The following is a 24,951-nucleotide window of genomic DNA, read 5'->3' as shown; positions in this document are numbered from 1 at the left end:
CTCTTTTATACATTCATGTATAAGCAAATTAATGACTTCATTTTTTCTAATAACTGCATAGTATTCCATTATGTAAATGTACCCGTTTCTTTTTTTTTCACTCATCTGTTCTTAGATTGTACAGTTGTTATTAAATGTGTGTGTGTTTGTGAACTTGTAGAGAAAGATGATTCATGCTCAGGGAGATGAGTCAAAATGAAGGAGCCCAGAACATCCCAAAGTATGGGAGACCTCTGCCATCTGTCCCTGCGACCAGAGGCATATGGTGGTGGGTCTTCTAGGACAGGGAACTGGCTGGCCTCTGAGTTGCTTGACTCTGCCTGGCCCTGCTTTTTTCTGAGCCCTGACTGAGTACAGAGCCTTGATGTTGGGTATTGTGATCAAGCACTGATCCTTGGCTACATGGAAGGTCCATGTAGCACAAAGAACCCTGGAAGTGCTTCCCTAACCCATTTTCCTTTAGGAAGGGACTTTGGAGAGACCATTCCATCTTCATGGAATTTAGAATGGAAGCAGAGAGACAGCATAGTTTGCTCTAGCAAGGCACAACGATGTGTAGGCAGGAAGGTTGGCACAGTCAGGAGGGCACAGTTAGATCCAAACAGGAAAGAAGGCTGGGCATGTTTGCTTGTTTATTTTTTTAATCTTTTAGTTATAATACTATGATTTGCCAGGTTGTTCTAAATTCAGTCATTCAACACCATTCCCACAATTAGTGTGGGATCTTCCATTCATACCAGTGCCACATTTTCCCATTCACCACCCCACTTATATATCCACTTAGCAGGCATATATTAATTTACTTCATGGTGTTTGTTATAACACAAAGAAAATGGAGTTATCAAAACTTTGATCAATAAGGGTCAATCTGTAATCATTATTCTTTCCATGGTGTTACTAAATTCAGTGTCTAAGGATTTACTGGGCAATGGTTGGCACTAGTTGAATCTTCTGTATTACTGTTTAAGCTCACTGTGCTTGGCGGTCTTATAGGCAACTTTCCCACCAGATTTGCTGAGCTCCTGATGGGCTGACTTTACTCAGAAATTTTGAGGTGTCAGGCAGCCACACAGCCGAATATTCTATAGATTTGGAACAAATTTGGTGGCTTGGCAGTTCCATGAGGTTCAGTTATGGAGCTATGGTGTTTCTTGTGTGGGAAGTAGTTGTGGCTGTGGGCTGCTGTACCTTCAGGAAGAAAGGGGAAGATGCCCGCCTGCCCTCATTAAAAAAAGGCCTCAGAGAGCAACCTGGTCTAGACTACCTGGAAGAGTTGGCAGTTCTTTTGGAGCTTAGTAGTGTAACTGGGCTTTTCTTCTCTCTTTTTCTTAAGGTGAAACATACCATGCACATAAATCTCTTAGATGCTCAATTGCTCATTTATCCCATAACTTCACTGCATTCTACTAGACCTACAGAGAGAAGATTGTATCTCCCTGGGGGCTAACAGGTTGTGTTCTTTCTGGGGACTGACTGAACCTTCCTGTGCTGGGGTATCCTCTACAGAAATCACCTTTGACTAGATGACCAATTGAGGACAGCCCCAAGAAAAACTGCTCATTCTGCACAGAGGAGCATGGAGAGGTTCCTTTTTTGAGTTTGGTTTTTTTTGGGGGGAGGTCATACCTAGCAGGGCTCAGGGGACCATATGAGGTACTGAGGATCAATCAGCCATATGCAAGCCAAGTCACCTTTTTGCTATCCTGTCAATCCAGCCTCTTTTGCTTGAATTTCTGACAAACCTATAAGTCCTGAAATCTCCCAGGTTCTAGCATTTCCTGTGGCCCAATAAAGAGTGAACCAAGGAACCAGACTAGGTATATGCAGGCATCTGTGTGTGTGTATGTGTGTGTACTCATATTTTGGACAGAAACACCTTTTGAGGGTTGTTTGCCTTATATTTATTTACAAAAGCATCATAATTCTAGTCACGTTCATTGGCATCACTAATGGTTCCAAACCAAATATTCTTTTTCCCTCCTTCCTCTGACTTGGTCCAAGAGTTTCCTGGCTATTGGACTATAGGCAGTCAAATACTAAAGAGTGCAGAAAGGCCCTTTAGCTGGGGCCACTGAGGCAGTGTCGAGGCCTTCTTCATCAGCACATCTTCAGCAGTACATGTGGGGTGCTCATAGCAGCACATGGCCTGGCCATGTTACCTTCAGGTGGGGCTTAGGGTTTTCTGGCCTGAATTTCCTCATCACTGATGGGGAGAAAGTGCCAGGATTGTTGTTTGAGCCCAGTGGGTTCTGCGAGGCTGCTTGACTCCTGAGTTTTTGAAGTGTTGCGGCTGGTCACCCACAGCACAAACCCAGGGCCACCTCCTTCACCATTTTTCTCCAGGGGCCTGCACAGACCCTGGGCCTTGGCACTTTCTGTCTCCTCTCACTTTCTCTTTCTCCACTCTCTATTCTCTCTGTTCTCTCTTCTTTCTCCTCTTTCCTCTCTACTTTTTACTCTCCTCTTTTTCTCATATCTCTCTCCTCCTCCTTTCCCCTCACTCCTCTATTCTTCTCTCTCTCTCTCTCTCTCTCTCTCTCTCTCTCTCTCTCTCTCTCTCTTTCTCTCTCAGCATTGACAGCAGCACCTTCATTTATTGTTGGTGCTTCTGCAGGTCTCATTACCTGAGCAAAAATAAGTAAATAAAAGGACAACAAACACCTCCTCCCTATTGTGATCTCACAGTCATAACTACTTGGCAAGAAAAAGTCAGTCCTGCTTAGCAGAACTCACAACGGTTCCGGCCCATCATCGGCTATCCCTGTGGAGTAGAACTCAGACACGAGTTTCGGAAATGCAGATTTTTTTTTCTGGCTTGGGGATGGGAATAATTCTCTCATATCACCAGGAAGCAATGAAAAAGCCATTTCCAAAAAATCATTTTTTTTTACAGAAAACTTTTCAGGGGTCAGCATAGATCCTGCATATCTGAGGCCCCCAAAGGCCTTGGAACCTCAGGGTAACACCGCCTCTCCTCCAGTTAGCTTAAATGGGGCCCCCTCTTCAGAGTGTAAGCATCATCTTCCAAGCTAGAAACCGCTTCAGTTTGCAGCCAGCAGTGCCTGTATACCGGAGAGCAGAAATATCGGGGTGGAGTGGGGATAGGAGGGTGAGTGGCACCAGTCAGTGGGGAAGAAGATGTGTCTGGAGGCAGCTGGGCACCGAGCCACCCTGCCACAAGCTTGTCAGGCAGAGTTGCCCATCAGTGTCCCAGATGGGTGTGAGTGCCCGAGCAGAGCAAGGGGTTGAGGTGGGGTGGGTGTAGCAGTCCAGTTCCGAAGCAGGAAACCCTGGTGCCTCCGGAAGGGGAAGAGGTGTCTGTTTGCTCATCTGCCCACTGCCCTTCCTCCTATCCTGAACATCTGCCAGAAACCCCACCTGGGTTTTGGTGGTCTGGGGTGAGGGGTGTGTGGAGGAGATTGCTGCTCAGATGACCCCCTCCAGGGGGTGGAGGGGCTCCTGCTGCTGCCTGGAGGAATGACCGGAAGAATCTTGCAGCACGCGGCTCCGCTGGTTAGTTGGATAATAGCTGTGACATCTCCGCTGAGTCTTCTCGTGGTGCATTTGCTTACTCATTGAGCCGTTCCATCATTCATCTCTCTGACATATTTATTGACCGGCTGGCCCGTATCAGACAGTCGGGAAGCAGAGGCAGAGCCGGCGGGGAGAGTTGTTGACATTAGGAGGCCTGTGTTCACGTGAGCCTGTGTATTTATGCGTCAATGCCAAACAAATAATTGCATAGAGAACCGGGTCCGCTGCAAGGGCGCAGCCAGCGGGAGAAAAGCTGATGGCTGAGCAAGTCAGAAATGTGGTGGCTTAGCCAGGTATGTGGATGGAGCCCATAGTGCCCTCCAGGTGGGAATGAAGAAGAGCCCCACAGAATGGAAAAAGCACTTTAGACATGGGTTCTCGGTGCTGCATGGGGCCCCATCTCTACAGCATGGGGAGCGCTTGCTGGGAAGTTTGTGAAGGTTCATTTTGGAAAGCTTTGGTTTGGCGATTTCCCACTGACCCAGGTTGCTTTCTCCGACTCAGAACATGTGTCCAGTGTGGTGTGAGTCACAGGCTGACAGCTCTGCCCAGAAGAGCACTAGCAGATTAATTGTTCCAGCTGAGGCTGGCTGAGAACCGGCAAGCATTTACTACCTGTTACGGTCAGGCTTGAGTGCCACTATGCCCCTGCTTTCCAAGAAGAGTGGAATTGTTTGTTACTATATCCAGTTGGCAGATGAGGGAAAATGAGGCTGTGTTCTCAAGAACTTGGAGTCAGGAAGGAAGAGTTAGGGCTTTTTTGTTGGTTTGGTTTGGTTTGGGGGCCATACCCAATGCTGTTCAGTGCTTACTCCTGGCTCTGCACTCAGGAATCACTTCTGGTAGTACTCAGGGGACCAAATGGATGCCAGGGATCAAACACAAGTCAGCCATATACAAGACAAGTGCTCTACCTGCTGTATTATCGCTCTGGTCCCCCTTGGCAGCCTTGGACACAGCATATGGATGACCCCAGACTCTCACCATCTGGGCAGGCTGGTGGAAAAATCCTCCTGCTCTTGGGGCAGGTAACTTAATTCTTGCTTCAGTGGAAGCAAATTGACAATGATGCTCAAAGGTGAATTGTGAATTGAATGGACAGGTCTGTGCTGAGCCCCGCCTCACTAACATCTGTGGTGATACTAGGAAAGGCTGGGTTAGGAGAACAAATGATGGTAGCATATTATGAATATCAGAGCACTCCAGCTCAGTCTCTCCTAGTCTCTTCTAAACTTACAACATGAATTTCTCAGTGGGCAGACATGAATCTCTTAAAGGAATGAGGAGCTTTGAAGCTGGAATGAAAGTTCAGGGGGAAGGGCACTCACCTTACATGTGCCCAACCCAGGTTTAATGGCATCCCATATGGTCCCATGAGCAGCACCAGCTGTGATTACTGAGCACAGAGCCAGGAGTACCCCAGAGCTTCACTAGGTATGGCCAAAAAACTTGAAAAAAAAAGAATAGATAAATTTATCAGATAAATAGTGCACTAGCAGTGTGATCTCAACATCCTCAGGGATATATAGTGAGATTTCCCTGATGGGAGTGGAATAAAGTCTGCCATGTAAACTGTTATAGTCTGCAGAGCATGTTGGTTAAGAAAGGACCTTGGAAGGAGAGTCTGCTGGTGGGTCACCATAGTGGCACACAAGATTGCAGGAAGGAAAGAAAAAGGAAAGGAAGCAGAGAATGCTCAAGGAGAGTCCCAGAGGCCCTGAAATTCATTGGGGGTGGATCCAGCTCTACTCTTACCACTAGGCTGAAAGTGGAACCCAATTCCTAATTCATTTATATCCAGTTGTAACAAATGAGGGATTTATGCTTGTGCATTTGCTCCTGGGTAGGTAGCTGGATAACCTGACAGTGGCTACCAGTGATTGGAACCCCACTGTGTCAGAGAGTACCTGGGCCAAGTGAATAGAGGGGCAGACATAGAGTGAGGAGGAGTGCCCTGTGCCCAGGTCAGTTTCTTTTACCCATCTCTGGCAGAAAATCAGTAATCATTTCAAGGGACTAGCATATGTGAGCTCCATCAGGGTGAGCAAGTAGGAGAATGCCAATGAGTGTGAATGGCACAGGTTGGAGCCTCTCAATTATTTCTCCTCCCCAGGGGGCAGGCATAGAGGTGAGGCCGAAGTCCACACCTGCTGTGTAGAGTTGGTTACGTTTCTGTAGGTGAGAGGAGATGTCCTGACGTTTACTGTTCTATTGAATTTTTCTGTAGAGGAGGCAAATGTATTTCTGGTCATTCCTTGCTGAAATCTTCTGGCTAAGTCATCAAGCCAGTCGTGCTTTCCCAGTAACTTTTATGTGCAACCTATCTATAAAATCAGAGCTCAGATTCCTCTACCTTTCAACTTTGGCAGAATTCTAGAAACTTCTCAGTTAGCTCAACTCTGTGGAATCCAATGTTCTTGCTCAAGAGAGAGAAATAAAGGGGGAGAAAAAGAGCCGGGGGAAAAATTTATTAAAACAGTTTTAGGACATGAGGTTATTTCATAGGGAACAGGTATTATTTCTTTCATCTGTGCAAAATACTATGTTGAGCACCATGGAGAGGACCCACATCCAAGATACAGGGCCAGTCCCCCCCCCCACTTGATGAATGTGGGTTCCTGTGGCATCATTGTCCCTTGCAAAAATGTCCAGTTGCAGCTCATGAGCTTAGCAGCCCATCTTGTAACAAAAGAAAAGCTGCTTGTCCTGGCAGCATTCTCTGCATTCCCTTGTTTAAATTGGCACCCATGGGCCTAGAGCAGGGTGCCAGATTTTGAACTTGGAAGTAGAAGAAGGTAGAGAGAGATTTTACTATATGTGGGTCTGAGTCTATTGGGGGAAATAACTTTACTTGGAAATAGAGTAGTAATATTCTGTAAAGTTAATAAATATCCACCCTCTGTCTTGGGAATAAGGAATTATGTAATCAAGTTTTTTATGAGACTTTGGCTATATTTACACGATTGAATAGTTTAGCCAAACTGAGCAGAAATGTCAGATAAATATCAAAACTGAAGGGCAGTTTGGGTGTTTTATTGTCTTCACCAATCAACTGATGAACTCTCAAAGCTTCAAGTTCAAGAGAATCTGAAGAGATAGCTGCTTATTTTGATGTGATATTGTCAATAATATTGGCTTGCCTACAACTTGTGCTTATGGTTAAAAATGATTCAAAAGGGCCAGAGAGAGTACTTGCCATGCACATAGCAAACCCAAGTTTGATCCCTAGCACCATATATGGTCTCCTAAGCACAAAGCCAGGAGTATCCCCTTACTGAGCTCTGTAAAGTGGACGTTTCCATAAAAGAATAATTAAGAAAATAGAAATACATATTGAAATGTTAGCATGATTGGGTTAGAGTGATTGGGTACAGTGAGAAAGGCACATGCCTTGCAAGTAGCCTACTGGGTTTGATCACCAACACCACATTCGAACCCCAGCCACCAGGAGTGATCCCTGAGCATAAAGCTAGGAGTAAGTTTCACACCCCCAGAAAGATTTGCAGTATTAGCTCATTGCCTGGTGTGGGTTGAGTTCTGCCTTTCCACTTATGGCGTTCCCTGATCCAATGCACTGATCCCCTGAACCTGTGTGGCTACACACAACATACATATACATATGTATCAAGACTAAAACTCAGGTTCACTAAGTGACTAGTAAATGGAAAAAGCAAGAAACAATTTATTAAAGGATTAGTGTTGGATAGACACAGTTAGGAAGGATCAGCGTCACCGTCATCATTTTCTTCTTGCGCATTTTCTTCCTCCTAAAGCCAGTTTTTTCCCCACTTAATGTTGAGTTTTGCCTATCACTTACTTTGCTGGATCAAGCAAAGTTAAATTTGTAAATTCTTGAATAAACCTCATGAAGCCCATAGTTCTTTTTTTTTTTTTTTTTTTGGTTTTTGGGTCACACGTCAGCGCTCAGGGGTTATTCCTGGCTCTATGCTCAGAAATCGCCCCTGGCAGGCACAGGGGACCATATGGGATGCTGGGATTTGGACCACCATCCTTCTGCATGAAAGAAAAACGCCTTATCTCTGTGCTATCTCTCCGGTCCCCGAGGTCCATAGTTCTTATCCCCAAATAAAAAGAATAGAAGGTGAGGCTTGAGGAAGTAAAGTTGTTTGCCTAAAGCAGTTAGTGGTGAAGTCAGAATGTAGATGGAAGTCTTCTGTGGTACCAGCCATGAAACCATCTGTGCTGAGCATAGCCTGCAGATTGGGAAAGAGAGGAGTTAAGGCTGTGAAGAGACAGTAAGTAACCAACCTTCATGAGGATTTGTCCACATGGACTCAGAAACTAGAGGAGCCTTGGAGCAAGCAAGGCTGTTTGAAAGCTGTTTTCTAAAGGAGAATAATCTGGAGTTTGGTATGGAAACAGGATTTATCACATAATTATCCAGCAGCAGAAATGAATCACAGGCAAGTGTAGTTGGCCCTTTGCAGTCTATCTAGGCCCTAGTAGGTAATTGGAGGGGAGGGGGAACTGAATCTATCCAAGGTGAAGTTGAAACATAAGTGGAGTTGCCACTCTCAGCTGCTTTCTGTCTGCTAGAAAACTCAGCCAAGCACAGCCCAGCAGCCATGACGTCATGGAGCATCACCACGGAAACACCTGTGCTCTGACAAACACTGCAGCATCACTGCATGTGAGGGAGGAGAGGAAACTGGCTCCTGCGATAAGGCTTTCCGCACTAGCAGTTCACTTCAGTGTGTTAGCAGCGGCAGTCTCAGAGGTAGAGAGAAAAAACAGCATCATGGCTCTACAAAGCATCACTTTGGCAGGATTTTCAGTTGTGGCTCACTATGCAAGCATGGTTTTCTTTTAAAAGTTTCTCTCTCTCTCTCTCTCTCTCTCTCTCTCTCTCTCTCTCTCTCTCTCTCTCTCTCTCTCTCTCTCTCTCTCTGATGTCATGTGTGATGACGATAAAAGTCCTTCAGAAGCAGGCACTTCTTCTTTCCCACCACTCAGGCAAAAGCATTTGCATAGCAGAAGAAGGCTGGCAAAACACTCAGAATTCTGGGACGGTCCTGAAATGGTCTCTAGTTGGATTGGCAATGCTTGTGGCTAGGTTTGTCACTGCATGAGTCACTGGCAGAATGAGTTGTGTAGTTGCTGAGATGAATCACCAGGAGATGATTCTTGATTCTCACAGGATTTATCCAACCTGCCTGCTGGTGGATGGGCTCAGGGATAGAATCCAGCTCTGAGCCACATTGAGGTTCAGTTTGCAAGAAGAAACAACACAGTAGTTGCTTACAATTGAAAATGAATTTTCTGCGAAAGTCTTGATTTTGTGCATTTGCTCGATTGTCAGAATAGTTGGGAGGGCTGGAACTGTGATCCCAGGTGGCTTTGAGTGCCACTGAAGCCCTGTCTCTCTCTGAGGACAGAGCTGTCCACTCTAACCTGGCCTTCTGTGCTACCCTGGGTCTCTCTGAGTCAGGGTCCTTCCCAGTCAATGTGTAAACATTTGCTTTTGTGTTCCTTGCTGATAGGACTAGGAATGAAGAATTTTGAGTTTAATGACCATAATGTGGAGGGCATATGCAAATGATAACTCTGAGTTTTGTTTTTGGAGCACATCCAGCAGTGCTTAGGATTTACTCCTAGCTCTGTGCTCAGGGATCACTCCTGGAAGTGCTTTGGGGACCCTCTAAGTTGCTGGGGATCCAACCTGGTATGGCTGCATACAAGGCAAGCATTCTATCCAACTGTACAATCATTCCAGCCCCTGATTTTTTGCTTTTTAAAATGTTTGAGGGGAGCTTCTCAAGAAGTATTTAGTGGGTCTGGGGCCCACTCTTGATGCTTCAACAACTGAGCCTGGTGGTCAGTGCTTGAGCCTGAGGATATGGTACCGGGGCTCACTTGTCTGGGTATTTGCTGTGCCCAGTACAGCAGTCAGACATCCTCCTTCCTCTGTCACATAGTGGAACCCTCAGCACTGCCCATCAATCTATACCTTAATATTTGCCCTCCAAGAAGTGACGAACTTCCTTGCTTTCCAGGGCTGGATGTCATGCAAGCATTGTATTTTTTGGGTCAAGGGGGTCGAAGATTCCTCAGAGATAGGGAATGTCAATTAGGTCACACAAGCAATGTGCCACCTCACTGAGAAGTGACCCACAGGCATGCTACATGTACCTGCTACTGGGGAATGACATCAGCATCCTGTGTGGCACAGCATGGTGGCAGCCAGCTGAGCATTACCCTAAGGTAAACAGTGGCTCAAACAGAGGGTAGAACCTGTGTGCCCACAGAGCTCTGAATATCAATCAGCCCCTTATCACCTTATCATGACTCTGCAACTAACTGAAAGAAGCCTGCTGACAATGAGGGGTACAGAAGGTGGGTATTGCTTGCTTCAAGCAAAGATAGTGGGGATCATACTTCCAGTATATTTATTATCATCCCCTACATACCACCCACCCAATATATTGATTTATCACACCTATCTACCTTATATGTTGATTTCTCACCCTCACCTACCCAATGTATTGATTTGGGAGTTAGAGCCTCACCTCTCTCATTTACATCCTCTTTGGATGTATCCATTAGGTACCTTATGCATGAACTACTCAGGGAAGTATATACCTTCATATAGTCTCTCTGTACAGTGAAGAGTTTCTTTTCTCTTAGGGAAAACATTAGTATAAATGCCTAATATAACTACCTGAACAAGCTCAAAAATTCAGTATATGAGAATTCTCTTACTAAAAAAAATAAAGGAGATTTCTGGGTACTTCCAAGTTCTTCCCCAGTAAAACTCATATTGAACATGTTTTCTAGAAAAAGACCAAGCTGTTCTCAATGAAGACTAATGAAGTGTTAGATTATCTGACTGTATCTATGTGCTTCATGCTGAATTTAGTTCAGCTTCCAGACACAAGGAAGCTAAAATTTCATATTCAGATAAGCAAAGGCCAGCCCCCACTAACAGATGGAGTGGAGTTCAGCATAAAGGTTTAATCCTATCACGCCGATTCCTGTACGGCCATCTGGATAATCCTGCACACACATTCAAGGCCTGTTACTACCCAGGCTCCAGCCAAGATGAATGTCATAGATTTTCCACGAGACTTGCTCAAATTTGACTTTATGATTTTTTCAGGCCCAGGAAAGATGCTAGCTAATAAAGACTTGAGTTTCCCCACAAGAGACAGTCACAATTTAAATTGTTTTCTTGGCTTTTATTTTGTTTTTACTTCCTTTGTTATTTTTTTGGTTTTGGTTTTGGTTTTGGTTTGTTTTTAACCTAAAATCTTCCCCTTTCTTTCACAATATTAGATATCCTTTATTTTTTTAAGGTTCATTGGAAAATAAAGAAGGAAAAGGAACTCCCGAGTCCCCATGACAGGGAGGAATTTAGTATAGATTTAAGTTTTGGATGTCCATTTTTTCCCTCCCCTGGTTGTTCTTTTTTTATTATTTATTTATTTATTTATTTTTTGCTTTTTGGACCACATCTGGTGACACCCAGGGGTTACTCCTGGCTATGCACTCAGAAATCACTCCTGGCTTGGGGGACCATATGGTACACCGGGGGATCGAACTGCAGTCCATCCTAGACAAGCATGGGCAAGGCAGACCCCTTTGTCCTTGCGCCATCACTCCGGTCCCTGGATGCCCATTTTTTGAAAGTTACTTTTATTTCCCTTTCTCTCCTTGACACTGCTAGCTAGAGATTTTTCTTATAACTGGATAATTAGGAAAATTGGCTTGAACATTGGCTTTGTACAGGAAAATTCTTGCTGGGAAAAGAAGAGTTATTTACCTGTTGTGTCATCAGAAGCCAATGAATTGATCACAGTTGGATCCAGAAATAATTAGTTTTGAGCATTCTCACACCTATGATCTTTTGCCCCCACTTCAAACTCATTGCTTCTCATGATGCAGTAAAGAATCCTAGATGAGCAGAAGATAGAATGTAAAGAACAATGACTGGTACTGTTTGCTATGAGCTGCTCCAGGGTTAATACTCTGTACATTTTCATTTTGGATTTGGCAAATGAAATACAAGGTGGAAACAGAACAACCTAACTTCCTGAAGCTATACAATTCTGAAATTCCCACATGTTTATAACAAACAAATTTTGCATATTATGAAAAAATGCCATTTGGGTGTTATTAATTTTTAAAAGCCTTCAACAACTCTTTCAAGTACAATTTAGAAATTACAAATACATCAAAATGTCATGATTTTTCCCTCCACGCTAATGTATTAAATAACTCTAGGAACCTGCCTGGTTCAGGTTTGCAAACAGACAGACTCAGAAATCAAAATTGGACTTCACCAGGTCAGTCATGTTCTGATTTACATACCAGGACTTCTGTTCTTCCCCTACTCAGAACTCTGTTCACCGATGGCTGAGGAATTATGCTCATTTAGAATAGAATAAGAAGGCTGCAGAATAAACAGGAAGTCGGTACACTGTGGGCTTGCTCTATATTTAGCAAAGGGCATAGTTTGGGACTGAGCTTGTGTGCTAAGTTTAGCTGCACCTTGATATCCCGCTAGGTTAAGCCCTGCCCAGTGAGGGTGCGTGTTGGAACAATGCTTCCACCTAGTGACTATGAATTCTTTCTTTTCTCGCTCAGTGAGACCATTAATGTTGTCAAAGAGAAGGGTTTTCTTGCCAATGGAATCACTTTGGAATAAAGAAAGAAAGAAAAAAAACCACTTGAAATTCTCAAAATCCTTGTTTAATATGTTTAGTTGTATCTGGGATTGAGAAACCTCTGGATCCTTGGTTACCATTTCTCTTTCAAGCGACAAATATACCATCACACATGTGTGTACACATGGGCACCTTTTTTTGATACATAATAAATTCTTCCTTGCAAGTTCATATGTAGAGTTGCTAGATGGCCCTTATATGTCAAAATGTAAGAACAAAGCAAAATCCTAATAGCAATAAAATTTTTAACTGCATGAAACAATTACTCAGCAAATAAGGCAAAAAGAAGTTGGGTATAAATATGAGTGAGTTTTGCAGAAATTGTGCTTGTGTGCATATGTGTGTGTGTCCTCTAGGTGACATACTGATCCAGCTGTTAATTCCAGGTAGTTGGCTGCAGTCAGCATTGACACCTGAGGCCAGTGCGCCCAGAGTGGTTATGCCTTCAGAACAAGGCAGAAATGCTGAGAACAGCCTTCCCTCAGTCCACCTGGCCACTGTTTGACACTTAGCACAACCACAAAAGCACAGTGTTGGTGTTACAGGCAGTAAGCCATCCTTTCATTCAGAAGAAACCCAGCAAGAAGAATTGCTGAGAATTTGCAGCAACAGCAGGTATATCAGGGTTATCAAGTTTAGAGTGGGTTTCTTGTTATCCCATCAGTCTCTGCCATCTAACCCAACTCAAGCAAATACACGGACAAAATCTGGAGTTTTTGATAGGGTCCTGGGTTCCCACAGAATGAACAGAGTTTAGGCATTTTGGCCCAGCCTCAAACATCAGTGCAATAATATGAAAATCAGTTTCTCTTTCTTACAAAGATCTCCACTGACTTTCACACCAAGTGAAAGGAGACTTTTGTTCTGGAAACTTCTCCTTCTCAGAGTATGAAGTTGGCTCTTTCAACATCACTAGTTGGAAATTTCTAGGAGACTTTCACAACCAGAAAGACCAGAGGGAGGCTGGTGAATGGACACTAGTTTGCACCAACAGATATTTGGTGCATGTTTGACTAAAGTCTTTGAAATTGGCCCAGATACTCAGACAGCTCAGAGACTGTTCAGGAATCTTTTGGTCATCACCTGAGTGGAATGTTTGCTATTGGAACACCTGAAGCTGTTGCTTGTTTTTGAAGTCCATCCTACTCTGAAGGTGAAGATTAGAAATGTGCCTTTCTGCCTTTATTCAGAAGCCAGGGAGGGCCCATTCTGCACCTCCCTCTCCATTATAACCATTTAGCAATGGGCTCCATAGAAATTCCCCTTTTTTTATTTATTTATGTCTTTATTTATACAATTTGATTGCAAACTATTGTAGTTGGGTTTCAGTCATATAAAGAACATCCCCTTCACCATTACAACATTCCTATCACCAATGCCTCAAATCTCCCACCTCCTTACCCGCCCCCACCTGTACTTGAGACAGGCTTTCTATTTTGAAAACGTTCTGGTTAACAGAAGACTGGAGGAGCCAGGGTGTTACCTCCATTTCACATATGAAACACTATAGAAATGGCAAAGAACTCCTATATTTTGCAATTTGCAAATTTAAAGTGTGATCAGAACCGTTCTGGGTGGACATATTCACCCGCTGACCGTCTTTCCTGGGAGTATCTGGATGGAGCAAAGACAAGTGGCTTGGTTGGACCCAGCTGTTGCTAAAGTGCCATTGTGTGTATATACGTGTGAAGGGGTAAGGGGGCCAGGGGGCTAATGCTGATGATGATGATCAGGATCAGTGAGGCCCCCAGGGCATCTCTGCCCCTGAACAAGAGAGGTATTGATCCTGGCACAAAAAGATTCGAGACAGAAGTAAGAGCAGCCCCAGGCCCCTGCTGATGGCTGCCAAGGCCACTCACTCACCTCTGAGCTCAATTGACCTGTCTTCCTGAGGCCACCCATAAACGCTGGGGTAAATATGGCCCCCCTGGCTCCGTGTTCTATCAGTGAAACAGATAGCTCCAACAGGCTAGGAATGAGCTCCTCATCTAAATCCCCCTCCTGAATCTCAAGTCTGGCTCAGACAAGAAAGAGAATCTAGGGCTGAGTGATCAGAGTGTCTCCTCATCTAAATCCCCCTCCTGAATCTCAAGTCTGGCTCAGACAAGAAAGAGAATCTAGGGCTGAGTGATCAGAGTGTCTCCGGCTGCAGAGGGAGCCTTCGAGTCACCATGCACTTGGGGGTAGAGTGGGCCAGGGCGAGTGGCCTGGTGCCATTGTCTGCACGCAGGACACTGGCGTGTTAAATGGCACCTGAGGCTGAATGCTTCTTTCCCTCTCCTCACCCCCCTTTCCTTCTTCCCTCCCTTTTCCTTCTCACCACGGCCATTGTTCAGAAGCAAATTGGAAATCTGGTAATTAGGCCCTGACTCACGGTGTAGTATTAGAGTCCCGAGCCAAAGTTCAACACCCTGAAATGAAATTTAAACCAATTAATCTGTTAGATTTTTATCGCTTGTCCGTGTTTTCTCAGCAATTCCCCCAGCACGTGGCCTTTGATCAACTCTCAGACAAACGCTAAAATGTGTGCCTGCTGCTTGCGAGATGGGAATGACATTAGCACGGTGCTCATAAAACAATCAGAGCAGAGATGTGCTCTAACAGGCAGGGCACAGTAATATTTAATAAAAGCGCACGCACCATCTTCAGAATTAGCATTTTGTGCCTCGCAGTACCTTTGGGAGAAGAGCTTTTATTTGTGGAGTGATCATTATTCTAACAAAGAAGAGCTACCTAATAATTTCCACTTCAACTCTGCAATGTGCCAAGAGCATTTCAGAGCCATTATGCTAAACTGTGGTGGGGTAATCATGTTATTGTCAGAGTTGGAAAGAAGGAAAATCTCCTCTACTTTGGTGATGGTAGGGTGGGGTTAAAAGAGAAGTGGGGGGGGGAGTTAAAAAGGAAAACAAAAGAGGGCCAAAAATTAAAAAAATCCAAAACAACTTCACGACCCTTAACCCTCAACTTCCATTATTAATGAGCTTTGGAACCAGGAACTAGTAAGCAAGAAAGAATCTTTCTTAGTTCAATCAAGAATTTGCTATTGAAATCAAGTATCCCCTTGTAATATTTTTGTGGAGATAGTGTTGTAGTGATGATAATGCTCTGGGTTAGATTGAACATTTCAAAATCTTCCCTTTCCCTGCTCCACTGGACTTGGCCATTGGGCCCCATCACCATCTCTCCTGTCTCTCCTCTCCTTCTGGTGACCTAACTGAGAGTAACAAGTTCTGAGGTTTCTCAGAACAAACTGACTTGGAAAGAGGAGGGAAGGAGTTCCTAGGTCTCTGTGGACCAGGTTCAGGAAGAGAAGGAGGAATGATAGTTGGAGTAGTAGCTCCTGCTATTGTTGTAATGGTACTAAGAGTTGTAATATTAATAGACCCAGTAATGGTTATAGTAGTAATTGTCTTAATACTTATAGTAGTAGTATTTATAATAATAGTTGTAGTATAAATAGATATAGTAGTGGTTGTCATAGTACTTGTCATTAATGCTCATAGTATAGTGGTTGTTGTATTAGTCCTTACAGTACTAGCAGTATTTGTTGTTTAGTACTTGTATTATTTATTATATTAGTAGTTATAGAAGTAATCTCTGCAAGAGTACTTACTTGTTAGAAGTAGTAGTTGTAGTATTCGTCATAGTGGAGCTTCTAGTAGTAATAGTTGTAGTTCTAGATGAAATGGTTGTGATCTCAGTTTGCTCTAAAAAAAGTCAATTCTTCCTTCTCACATAACTAAAAAGAACCAACTTAATGTCACAGAGTTAAGAATTCTCCTTACTGTAAGTGCCCTCGCTGACACACGCAGGACTGAATCGACTAGCCCTCTCCTGTTCACTCCCCAGCCCTGCTTCTCACAGTGCTTTCTCTTAAGAGCTTCCATCCCCACCCCCAGCCCACATGTGGGATCCTTTCAAATGTTTGTCCACACAGCAATGTGCACACACATATACTCATTTTCAGATAGGTGGTGGTACTTTGAAATTATCGGAATTTTACCCAAATCACTTTTCTTTTCTTCTTTTCTTTTTTTTTGAGTCACACCCGGCAGTGATCAGGGGTTACTCCTGACTCTGTACTCAGAAATCGCTCCTGGTAGGCTCAGGGGACTATATGGAATGCTGGGATTCGAACCACCATCCTTCTGCATGCAAGGCAAACACCTTACCTCCATGCTATCTCTCCGGCTTGTAAATCACATTTTTAAAATTTTTTTTTGTACTTTGACATTATTTTCCCTGACAATTTCTATACATTTTTTTCCATCCATTGGCCATGATCTGTTGATTTGCTCCCTCTTTGGGGCAGCTCAACTGGAGAAGTGTTTCAGGTGGCATGACCACTGCAAGTGTCTCAGGGCCCACAACTTGGACACAGTTATAAATGTTCCCTGGAGTCCCAGGGCCTGGCAAGTTCATTATGACTTGGGGAAAGGTGTGAACCACTGCTCTGTAATGTACACCCAACCTAGAAATGATTGCACACAGTGCATACACATTGGAAAGCAATAATTAAGTATTTTGCCAATATTAAGAGGTTTTGGCATCAAAAGGGAGTTTCTAGTAACTTTGGAAGGAGTGAGAGAATGGAGGGGGTTGCTTGTGGGGAGTCACAAGGGCTGGATGGCCCCACCTTTGAATGGGAGATGTGACCTGCAAGCCACTGTGCCCTCAGATCTGAGAGCCCACTCAACCTCATGCTTTTGTTTCAGGGGTACATCCTGAGCATGTCCCTGTTTTAGTGGCACAGCCTAAGGTTCTCTTTCATCATTTTCAAACTCAATGTGGGAGTCTCCTATAGGGGGTTCTGAGGTACCTCATTTCCTAGGAGCATGTGTTGAAGACACTCTGGACCCCTTCAACCCAAACTCAGGGTGCTGCCATAGCAGAGAGCCATCTCCCCAGTGTGCCAAGAGCTAGGACTGAGGTTTCAGGGATAGATGGGGATCAGAGTGCACCTCTTCATAAAGGGTTCCTTCTAGCAGTCTCCCTTCAGTTTAAAATCAGGGTCTCCTCACCAAATTTTCTTCAGGGACTTGAGGCTTTCTTTCTTCTGACATGTTGCTTTTCCCTGGATGCTGCTTCTAGATTCAAAGCCATTTGATCACTTTCCCAGGAAAGGTCTTAAAAACTTACACACAAAGACTTGTACACAGGCAGACACATTCATGCATGCACACACGCAGACATAGACAGGCAGGCACACACATGTACACAGTGCTCCTCTGTACCCTGCAAATTGTACCTGAAGAGGAAAAGAAGAGCAAAGCCAGCAACAGGCTATGTCCCCATCTCTATAGTGTCCCCTCTGCAGGATTCTCTTCACTGCTGCCCTACACACCCCCTGTCACCTTCATGAGCTGGTGAAAAACCCAGATAAGGCATGCTAGAAAATGTGTTGTGTCATTACCAAAAATGAAAAAGAAAATAAAGGAAAAAAAATCCCCAGCAAAGACTGTTAGAAACACAGATGCCGAACAATGTAGCTGGATCTCTCACCCTGAGCATTAGGGCCACATATGGCATGACACAGATCAGAAGTACCAGAGACCTTCCAGCAGCACCTTCCCAGTCTCTGGTTCAGTCTCCTGAGTTAGAAGCCAATGATTGGGAAGTAAAAAATATTAGTTAGGATTTTTCTCCAAACTGCCTCTATTTTCAGAATTCTATACAGTTAAGTGCAGTTTATTTTTCTTATAAATTGCTTGGAATCATACATCATCTTCTGCCATTGATTTGGGAATCCTCAATCATCTGTTGTGCAGTGAAATTATTATTATTATTAGTTTTGCATTGAGCATCCAAAACAAAATCTCTTTAGGACCAAAACTGATTCCCATGGAAAGCTCGTGGCTGCCTTCATGTGGATTGGAAGTTGGACCAGAAATTTAAAGTCATGAATCACTTGTGTTTTCTTGATGAATTGTTTTGTTTTGAAAAAAAAAAAAAAGTGAAAGAGAGAAGGCATGCAAATGCCCAGTTTCACTGTGAATGCATTACTGAATCCAGCCAAAATGAAATGTTTAGTTTGGATATTTCCAAAGTTCTCTATACAGTTTTTATAAGGTTAACTTGAGTGGAACTCAGACTCCATCCTACTCGTTTTGATGGGGGCATTTAGCAACAGTCCCCCTGAGCTGAACTTAATCTCTGCTTGTTGCAAAAGTTAAAGGATGAGGTGTCAAATTTTACAAAATTAATTTTTAATTTTTGGCCAGTTTTTATTTCATCAGCTCTCATACTCTGATACTTAAAGAATTGGCCTTCGACACTTTTCAAAATTTGAACAAAGGGGAAGGTCTTGCTTTCTCTCCTCATACTTTAGACCCCTTGCTTTTGAATTTCACTTTATCCCTGTTGATAAGTGCAATTATGAGAACAAAAGTTAACAATGACAAGTCAGGAGCCTGGGTCACATCAGGGTATTCTCTGATATCTCAGAAACTCCCCTAAAGGACTTATGTGCCCAGAAGTTCCATGGAAAGTATGCCAGACTCACAGGCCAAACCACCTCCTGCCTGCTCGGAATCCCAGATCATTTCCCATTTCCAAGGTTCATTTAGAATGGACCCGCCTAGCTTGCCTGGGAAATGGGGGTCATGGCATTGGCTGACAATAGTCCCCAGGATTTGTCATGAGGAGCATTGCTCTAGTGCTCCAAGGGGAAGGAATGTAGCAAGGCTGATTTCCTGCTCTGGCCTTCTCTCTCCCAGACTGCCCTTTGGACTGAAAACGTTTGTCTTAAAACTTGATGGGTTTTCTTTTCAGGAGGTACATTGGCTATGTTTGTATGCCTTTGAGCCAGCCGGCACCTTTTGAAAAGTCACCTCTGTTCTTTGTCATCTTTAGCAGTTCAGAAATTAAATTTTGCTTCTGTGTCTTATGTCATGAGAGTGCAGGTCTGAACAAATGATCTGGGTGCAAAAAATGTGTGTCAAGAGAAACGATGAAAAGAAAGAACACTTCCAGAAGCAGAGACCGCACCCTCAGTTTCAGGCTAGGAAGTACCGAGATCTTGAGGCACTTGCTGTTAGTTAAAAGATAAAAGATTTCCTACCCCCTTTCTTTTTCTCAAGTCTCCCATCATTAAAGTTGGGTTCTAACGACGGACTTCTTTTCTTTTTCATGTGTGTTGAAAAGCAGCTACTCCCTGTATCAAAGCCATCAGCCCGAGTGAAGGATGGACGACGGGAGGCGCCACGGTGATCATCATAGGGGACAATTTCTTTGACGGGCTGCAGGTCATATTCGGTACCATGCTGGTCTGGAGTGAGGTAGGCATTGTTGGCGCATGCATGTCTCCTGGCAGCTCTGGCCGCCTGCTGTGGATACTGGCTGCACTCGGGTTTTTGAGAAACAAAAGGGTGTTGGCAAGACTGCTGGGGAGCTTGGGGGGGGGCATGAAAGCATTGGGTGAGGGCATAGCAGGAGGGAGGCCTGACTTTGGAGTGGAAGGACTTCCAACCTGCAGGCACCACCAGAGTTTCTCTGTTGGTGTTGCATTTGGGTGTGCCTTGGGGGGAAGGTCATGCCATCGCTGCTGGTGAGCAAAGTTTGGGTGCATGTGTGCCAGGCAGCAACACCTCTGTCTGGAATGCAGGGACCTCGGTGTAATTGATAGCCATTATCCACATCTGAGTGGTTCTTAGGTTGTCAGTGGCTTCTCAGAAGGTCATATCCAAGGGTGGCCCCAGTGGGGTGCCCAGCAGATTACAGTTCAGGTGTAAGTGTAGCATACTCGCTCCCCTGGAAAAGGAAATACCCCTGAATTGACATTTCCTCCTCCTGTGTAGAGTGAGAAAGAAGGAGCAACAGTAGCCCCCGTAGTCCTGTGGAAAACTTCATCTTGGCCATTTGTGCTCTGCCTTCACCCCCATCAACTCTGGGGGCTCCTGCCATACTCAGGAGAGGGGAGAGACCACAGAGACCATGCATGCCCTTGACAGGTCAGGGAAAGGGACTCAGGTTGGGACTGCTCTGTGATGCTAGTTAGGCTCTCTCTCTCTCTCTCTTCAGGGGCCCCTACTATCTCGATCTCCTTGGGGAAAACTTAAGAGCAGGTAATTCCTCTTTTTTGGAAGGGAGGCACACCTGGCAATGTTTACAGCTTACTCCTGGCTCTGTGCTCAGGGATCACTTCTTGCAGTACTTGGGGGACTGTCTGGGGTCCTGGAGATCAAACCCAGGTTGACAAGTGCCTTACCTGGCTGTACTATTTTCCTATCCCCAAGGCAGATGATTTGTTTATTTATTTATTTATTTTTTGGATCATACCTGGCAGTCCTCAGGGGTTACTCCTGGCTCTACACTCAGGGATCACTCCTGGATGTAGTGCTCAGGGGACGATATGGGATGCCAGAGATTGAGACCAGGTATGCGAGGCAAGTGTTGTCCCCACAAGACTATCACTCCAGCCCCAGATCAGGTTAATTTCTAATTAGATGTATCTGAAGGGCCTGAAAAGGCCATGGATGGTCCTAGCAAGGCAATTCCCTCCCCTTCCCCAACATTCCTCCAATCCTCACTCATGTCTTAGCAGCCCTCTTCTGCTCCTCTGTATAGGGTGACTCTAAATACATAACATTTTCTCCAGTGATAGCAGCTTCAATACCTTTTGCTTCTTCCTTAAGGGGACTGGGTTGAGTAGCTATTCTCTATCAGCCACTGGGTAGCTTTCTATCATGTCTACCTATCCCCTGGTGTGTGGACAGAGGACTGTTTTGTGGGCTCTTGTCCTCACCGTGGCCCTGTCACTGGAGAGGATGAGGCTGGCAACCCGCTTCCCTCGAGCTCTTCTAAACCTGGGCTCTGCTTCAAGCTTCCTGGTGGGTTGTGACTGGGAAGGTACCCATGACATCGAATGGGCCAACATTAGAGGGAGGCCATGACTAATGATGAGGGAAGGAAAATCCACCATGTTCCTTTAGGCCTCTCCGTGCAGGTGCTTTTGCATTTACTCTTATGAGGCTTTGTCACTGGTGAAAAAAGCAGGGACCCTGCTAGCAAAATATGACAGAGAACCCAAGTGCTGGGGTTTGCTTAACTATATGCATTTGCCCCAAAGAAATAATTTCCCCCTGAATTAGACTCAGCCCCACATGTGCATCCTGAGGTCTCACCTCACCGCACCTCCACCAGTTGCCATTTGCCTCTATGCATGGTCCCCACAGTCATGCATGTCCCCTTGCTGACCTGTGCCAACAAACAATGCACAAAGGAGTTAAAGGGGGGGTGATAAGGAGATGGTCGACATGTCTGATGAAACCAGGAGGTGCAGTTGTAGAAGGAGTGACAAATCATGCCAGTGGTTTTGGCCAAATAAAGTCACCTTGGCACATTCTCTTTGATAAAGCATTACGCTGTCTGTAGTCTTAGGTGCTGTCTCTGCAGACCCCCATTGGATGCTGTCAGAACATGAATGTTGGCAAATATGTGTTGCCGGACTATGTGCACTTGGTGACCACATCTTCCCTCTTCAGATGTGGGCTTTCATATTTCATACTCAAACACTGGCATGACTCTGCCTTTAAAGAAACTGTGCTCTCTTCTTGAGCATGTTACTCATTCTCTCTCTTCTTCAGAATTCCTAAAAAATACCCTGATTTTACTTAAAAAAAAAAAAAAGAACCCTCATCTCAGAGGAAATGGTGGTAAGGAAAAAAGTAGAATGGCTTCTGACTTCTGCCTCAGGTGTACCAGCACTTCAGAAGATTTTGCCTTTGAGGGTTCTGTACTGACATCTGGGGGCACTTATTCTTCCCTCTCTGCTTCTTGTTTTGAGGGGGAGGAAATGGAGTCCCAGGTAAGTGCACCCATTGCTCATTTACCAAGAAGTGGAGATAGGTTTTGAACTCAGACAGTGCAGAGTCAGGGTTCCCCTCCTCTCCTTCAAGTGGGTCCGCCTGAATTAGACTCAGCCCCACATGTGCATCCTGAGATCTCACCTCACCTCACAGCTGCCTCTGTGCATGCTCCCCACAGTCATGCATGTCCCCTTGCTGGCCTGTGCCAACTCACCAGGCAGATATGGCAGGGGCTAGAGGTGTTTTTCCTGGCCCAGCTGTGCATATCTATGGCAGGTCCACTGGTTTCTGAGGCATTTGGCCAGGCATGGGCACAGAGAGTCTCTACTCAACTATGGTCCTCATTTCTAGAGTGGGGCCCAATCTCTCCAGGGCCTGGGACCTCCGGCACACATTGGGGGAGGGAATGCTGCCTGTAAGACCTGGTGCTTCTAATTTTAAGCCAACTTTGATCTCTCCTTCGTTTCCTCACACCATGGCCCAGAGCACTCCAGAAGCAGCTGGCGGGCCAGGACACACGGAGCGTGCATTTCAGATTAGCAGCCAGTACCATTATTTGGAGTCTTTTTTTAGCTCGAGAGTTTTAAAGAGAGCAGAGAAAATAGGGCTGGCTTAATTTACCTCCTCTGCTCTCTTCCTCTTTGGCAAATGAGCGGTAGAGTTGAGCTCACTGATGACCCCTGAGGCCTGGGGAGATGGAAGGGGGTGCTGGCTCTTGGGGCTGCTTGCTTGCTGCTTCCATTGTGTTCCCAAATTTGGGTGAAGCCTACAGTTTTCTCTGGAATTTGGTCAGTCCCCTCTGCTTCTCTTCCCTCTTTGCTCTACCTGTACTTCCTTTCCTTTTCTAAATCAAATTATTTTATGAGTACTCCCATGCTCCTCACCCTGCTGTACCCCCAAAGATTTAAACATATTTTCAGAGGGTGTTATAATCAAGCACAGGGTTGATGCTTGCCATTGTTTCCTGGGACAGAGACACACTAGGGACATACTGGATTGTTTGCTTCCTCTGAGTATACAGGAACAATTGGGTGACAGTGCAAATACCAGTTGGGTGACCTAGATGTCCACTAACTCATCATTGGATCTGCATTTCAGACCAGTTTGTTCTCTGGACCTCAGTTTTCCCATGTGGAGAAGCAGATCCTTAGACTAAAGCTCAGTCCTAATCACTGTTTTTGTCTTGAGTTTTCTCTTCCCTGGAGATAGCAAGGGGGAAAGAGAATTGCTTACACTAGCCTGTTCTTTTACACACTTGCCCAACTCAAATGCCAAGTTGTTTTGCAGAAGGATTCTCTGTACAGCCTCAAAAATATTTTAATTGGCCACAAAATTGAATTTTTTATTGTTAAAATCTCCAGCCAACTTTTTCTCTCTCCAAATTTCTGTCTGATATAAACTGAGTCTTAGTTCTACAGTGTTGCTGTATTCCAGACGAAACTTCCAGGTGATTCTATGTATCATATTGGTACTTTGGACTTTAGTTACCTGCTGAAAGATGAAGGGAAATGGTTTGCCTTCATATGTTTGGGGAATGATGAGTCAAATCCAGCAGGTCCTTGTTTTGGGCATTGGCAGAGATTTGTGACACCATTATGTCCTAAATACTTAAAATGAGGGTATTTGGCCTGCACAAGACTTTTCTGACCCCAGAACTCTTTTCATGTGGGAATCACCTTATATCAGCGATGGCTGAAGCTTAATCAGATTCCAAGTTAATGAGGCAGAATCTTGAAATCCAGTGATGAAGTGATGGGGCCCAGGGAGAAAGGAGAGCATCTGAAATATTTGCTGTCTTATTCAGATCAGACCAGGAATGCTTGGAGCCCTGATTCTTGAATGCAGCGAGGCTTTGAACAGAATTCCTCTCAAACTCTGCATCTGGTTCTAGTCAGTGCACACTTGGCTTGCCGTACCATGGGGATTTTGGAGGGTAGCACTATTTGAAGATGGCTGGGCCTGTTCAGCTTTGTCACTGTACCAACCCATTAGCCTCACACAGCCACATGCTGCCATGTCCACACAAAGGAATGTGTTTCTTCAGCAGCATTCCCAGGAATGGGAAAGCATCTGGGTGAGAACGATGGGTGGCTGGAATTGGGGAGCTGTCAGTTTGGGACTGTGAAGTGACTTTACTGCTTGGAATTTGGCTGCTGGGATCCACATGTTAAAGAAACAGATGATATGATGTCAGATTGGTTTACAAGACTGTATCTGATTTAGGATTACAGGTCAAAATCAGATCTCTTCAAACATTGGCTACCACCTCCCCCGTCACAATATCAGTGTGTGTGCCCACAGTTCACTGGGCTGCATCCACCTTTGGCTCTCACTCCCACCTCTTTCTCTGCTGAACACAAGGCTCTTACCTTGTATGTAACCACTGGGGGTTTGATTTCCTGATTTCCTGGCACCCCAGAGGGTCTCCCAGCCTACCAGAAGTGATCCCTGACTGCAGAGCCAGGAGTAAACTCTGAGCAAAGACAAGTGTGACCCCCAAACAAACAACACAACAACAACAACAACAACAACGCTTTAGATTTGAGGGTTTGATTTGGTTCATCTTTTCCTTTGCTTTGTTTCATTATTTTCTACATATGAGAGAGATCAACAGTATCTGTTTTCCTCCTCATTTTACTGAGTGTAATCCCTGCAGTCAGGGATTTTTTTTGTGAAAGGCAAATCTCATCTTTTCTTGCAACCAAGTGATATTCCACTCAGCTTCTTTACATACACCTCTGTCTTTGGCCTTCAGTTTCTACCAGAGATGGTCTGTTGTAAACAATGCAAGGGTCTTTCTAAGTTAGTGTTTGCATAATGTTGGATAGTCATCTTGGAGTAGGGTTGCTGCATCATTTTCCTGCACACAATTGCACACATCCATAGAGGGAAGGATTGCATGTAAGCACTGTGTTTATTTCTCT

The 24,951-nt window shown here is 44.7% G+C and overlaps 1 protein-coding gene across 3 annotated transcripts in view; it reads left to right on the top strand.

The window, feature by feature from the left end:
- Positions 1 to 24,951, top strand: part of EBF1 (EBF transcription factor 1) — a 368,807-nt gene that overhangs the window by 255,016 nt on the left and 88,840 nt on the right. For 2 of the 3 annotated variants that reach the window (XM_049775713.1, XM_049775712.1), the window contains exon 9: positions 19,368 to 19,498. In XM_049775713.1, coding sequence (XP_049631670.1) covers positions 19,368 to 19,498 — 131 coding nt within the window. Of the gene's footprint in view, positions 1 to 19,364; positions 19,499 to 24,951 lie in introns of all 3 variants that reach the window. The other variant, XM_049775711.1, reaches the window with a different exon arrangement.

Source organism: Suncus etruscus, chromosome 6, assembly GCF_024139225.1.
Source record: "Suncus etruscus isolate mSunEtr1 chromosome 6, mSunEtr1.pri.cur, whole genome shotgun sequence".
Taxonomy (NCBI): Eukaryota; Metazoa; Chordata; class Mammalia; order Eulipotyphla; family Soricidae; genus Suncus; species Suncus etruscus.
The sequence above is the reverse complement of the archived record's forward strand: the minus strand, read 5'-3'. Positions and strand labels throughout refer to the sequence as shown.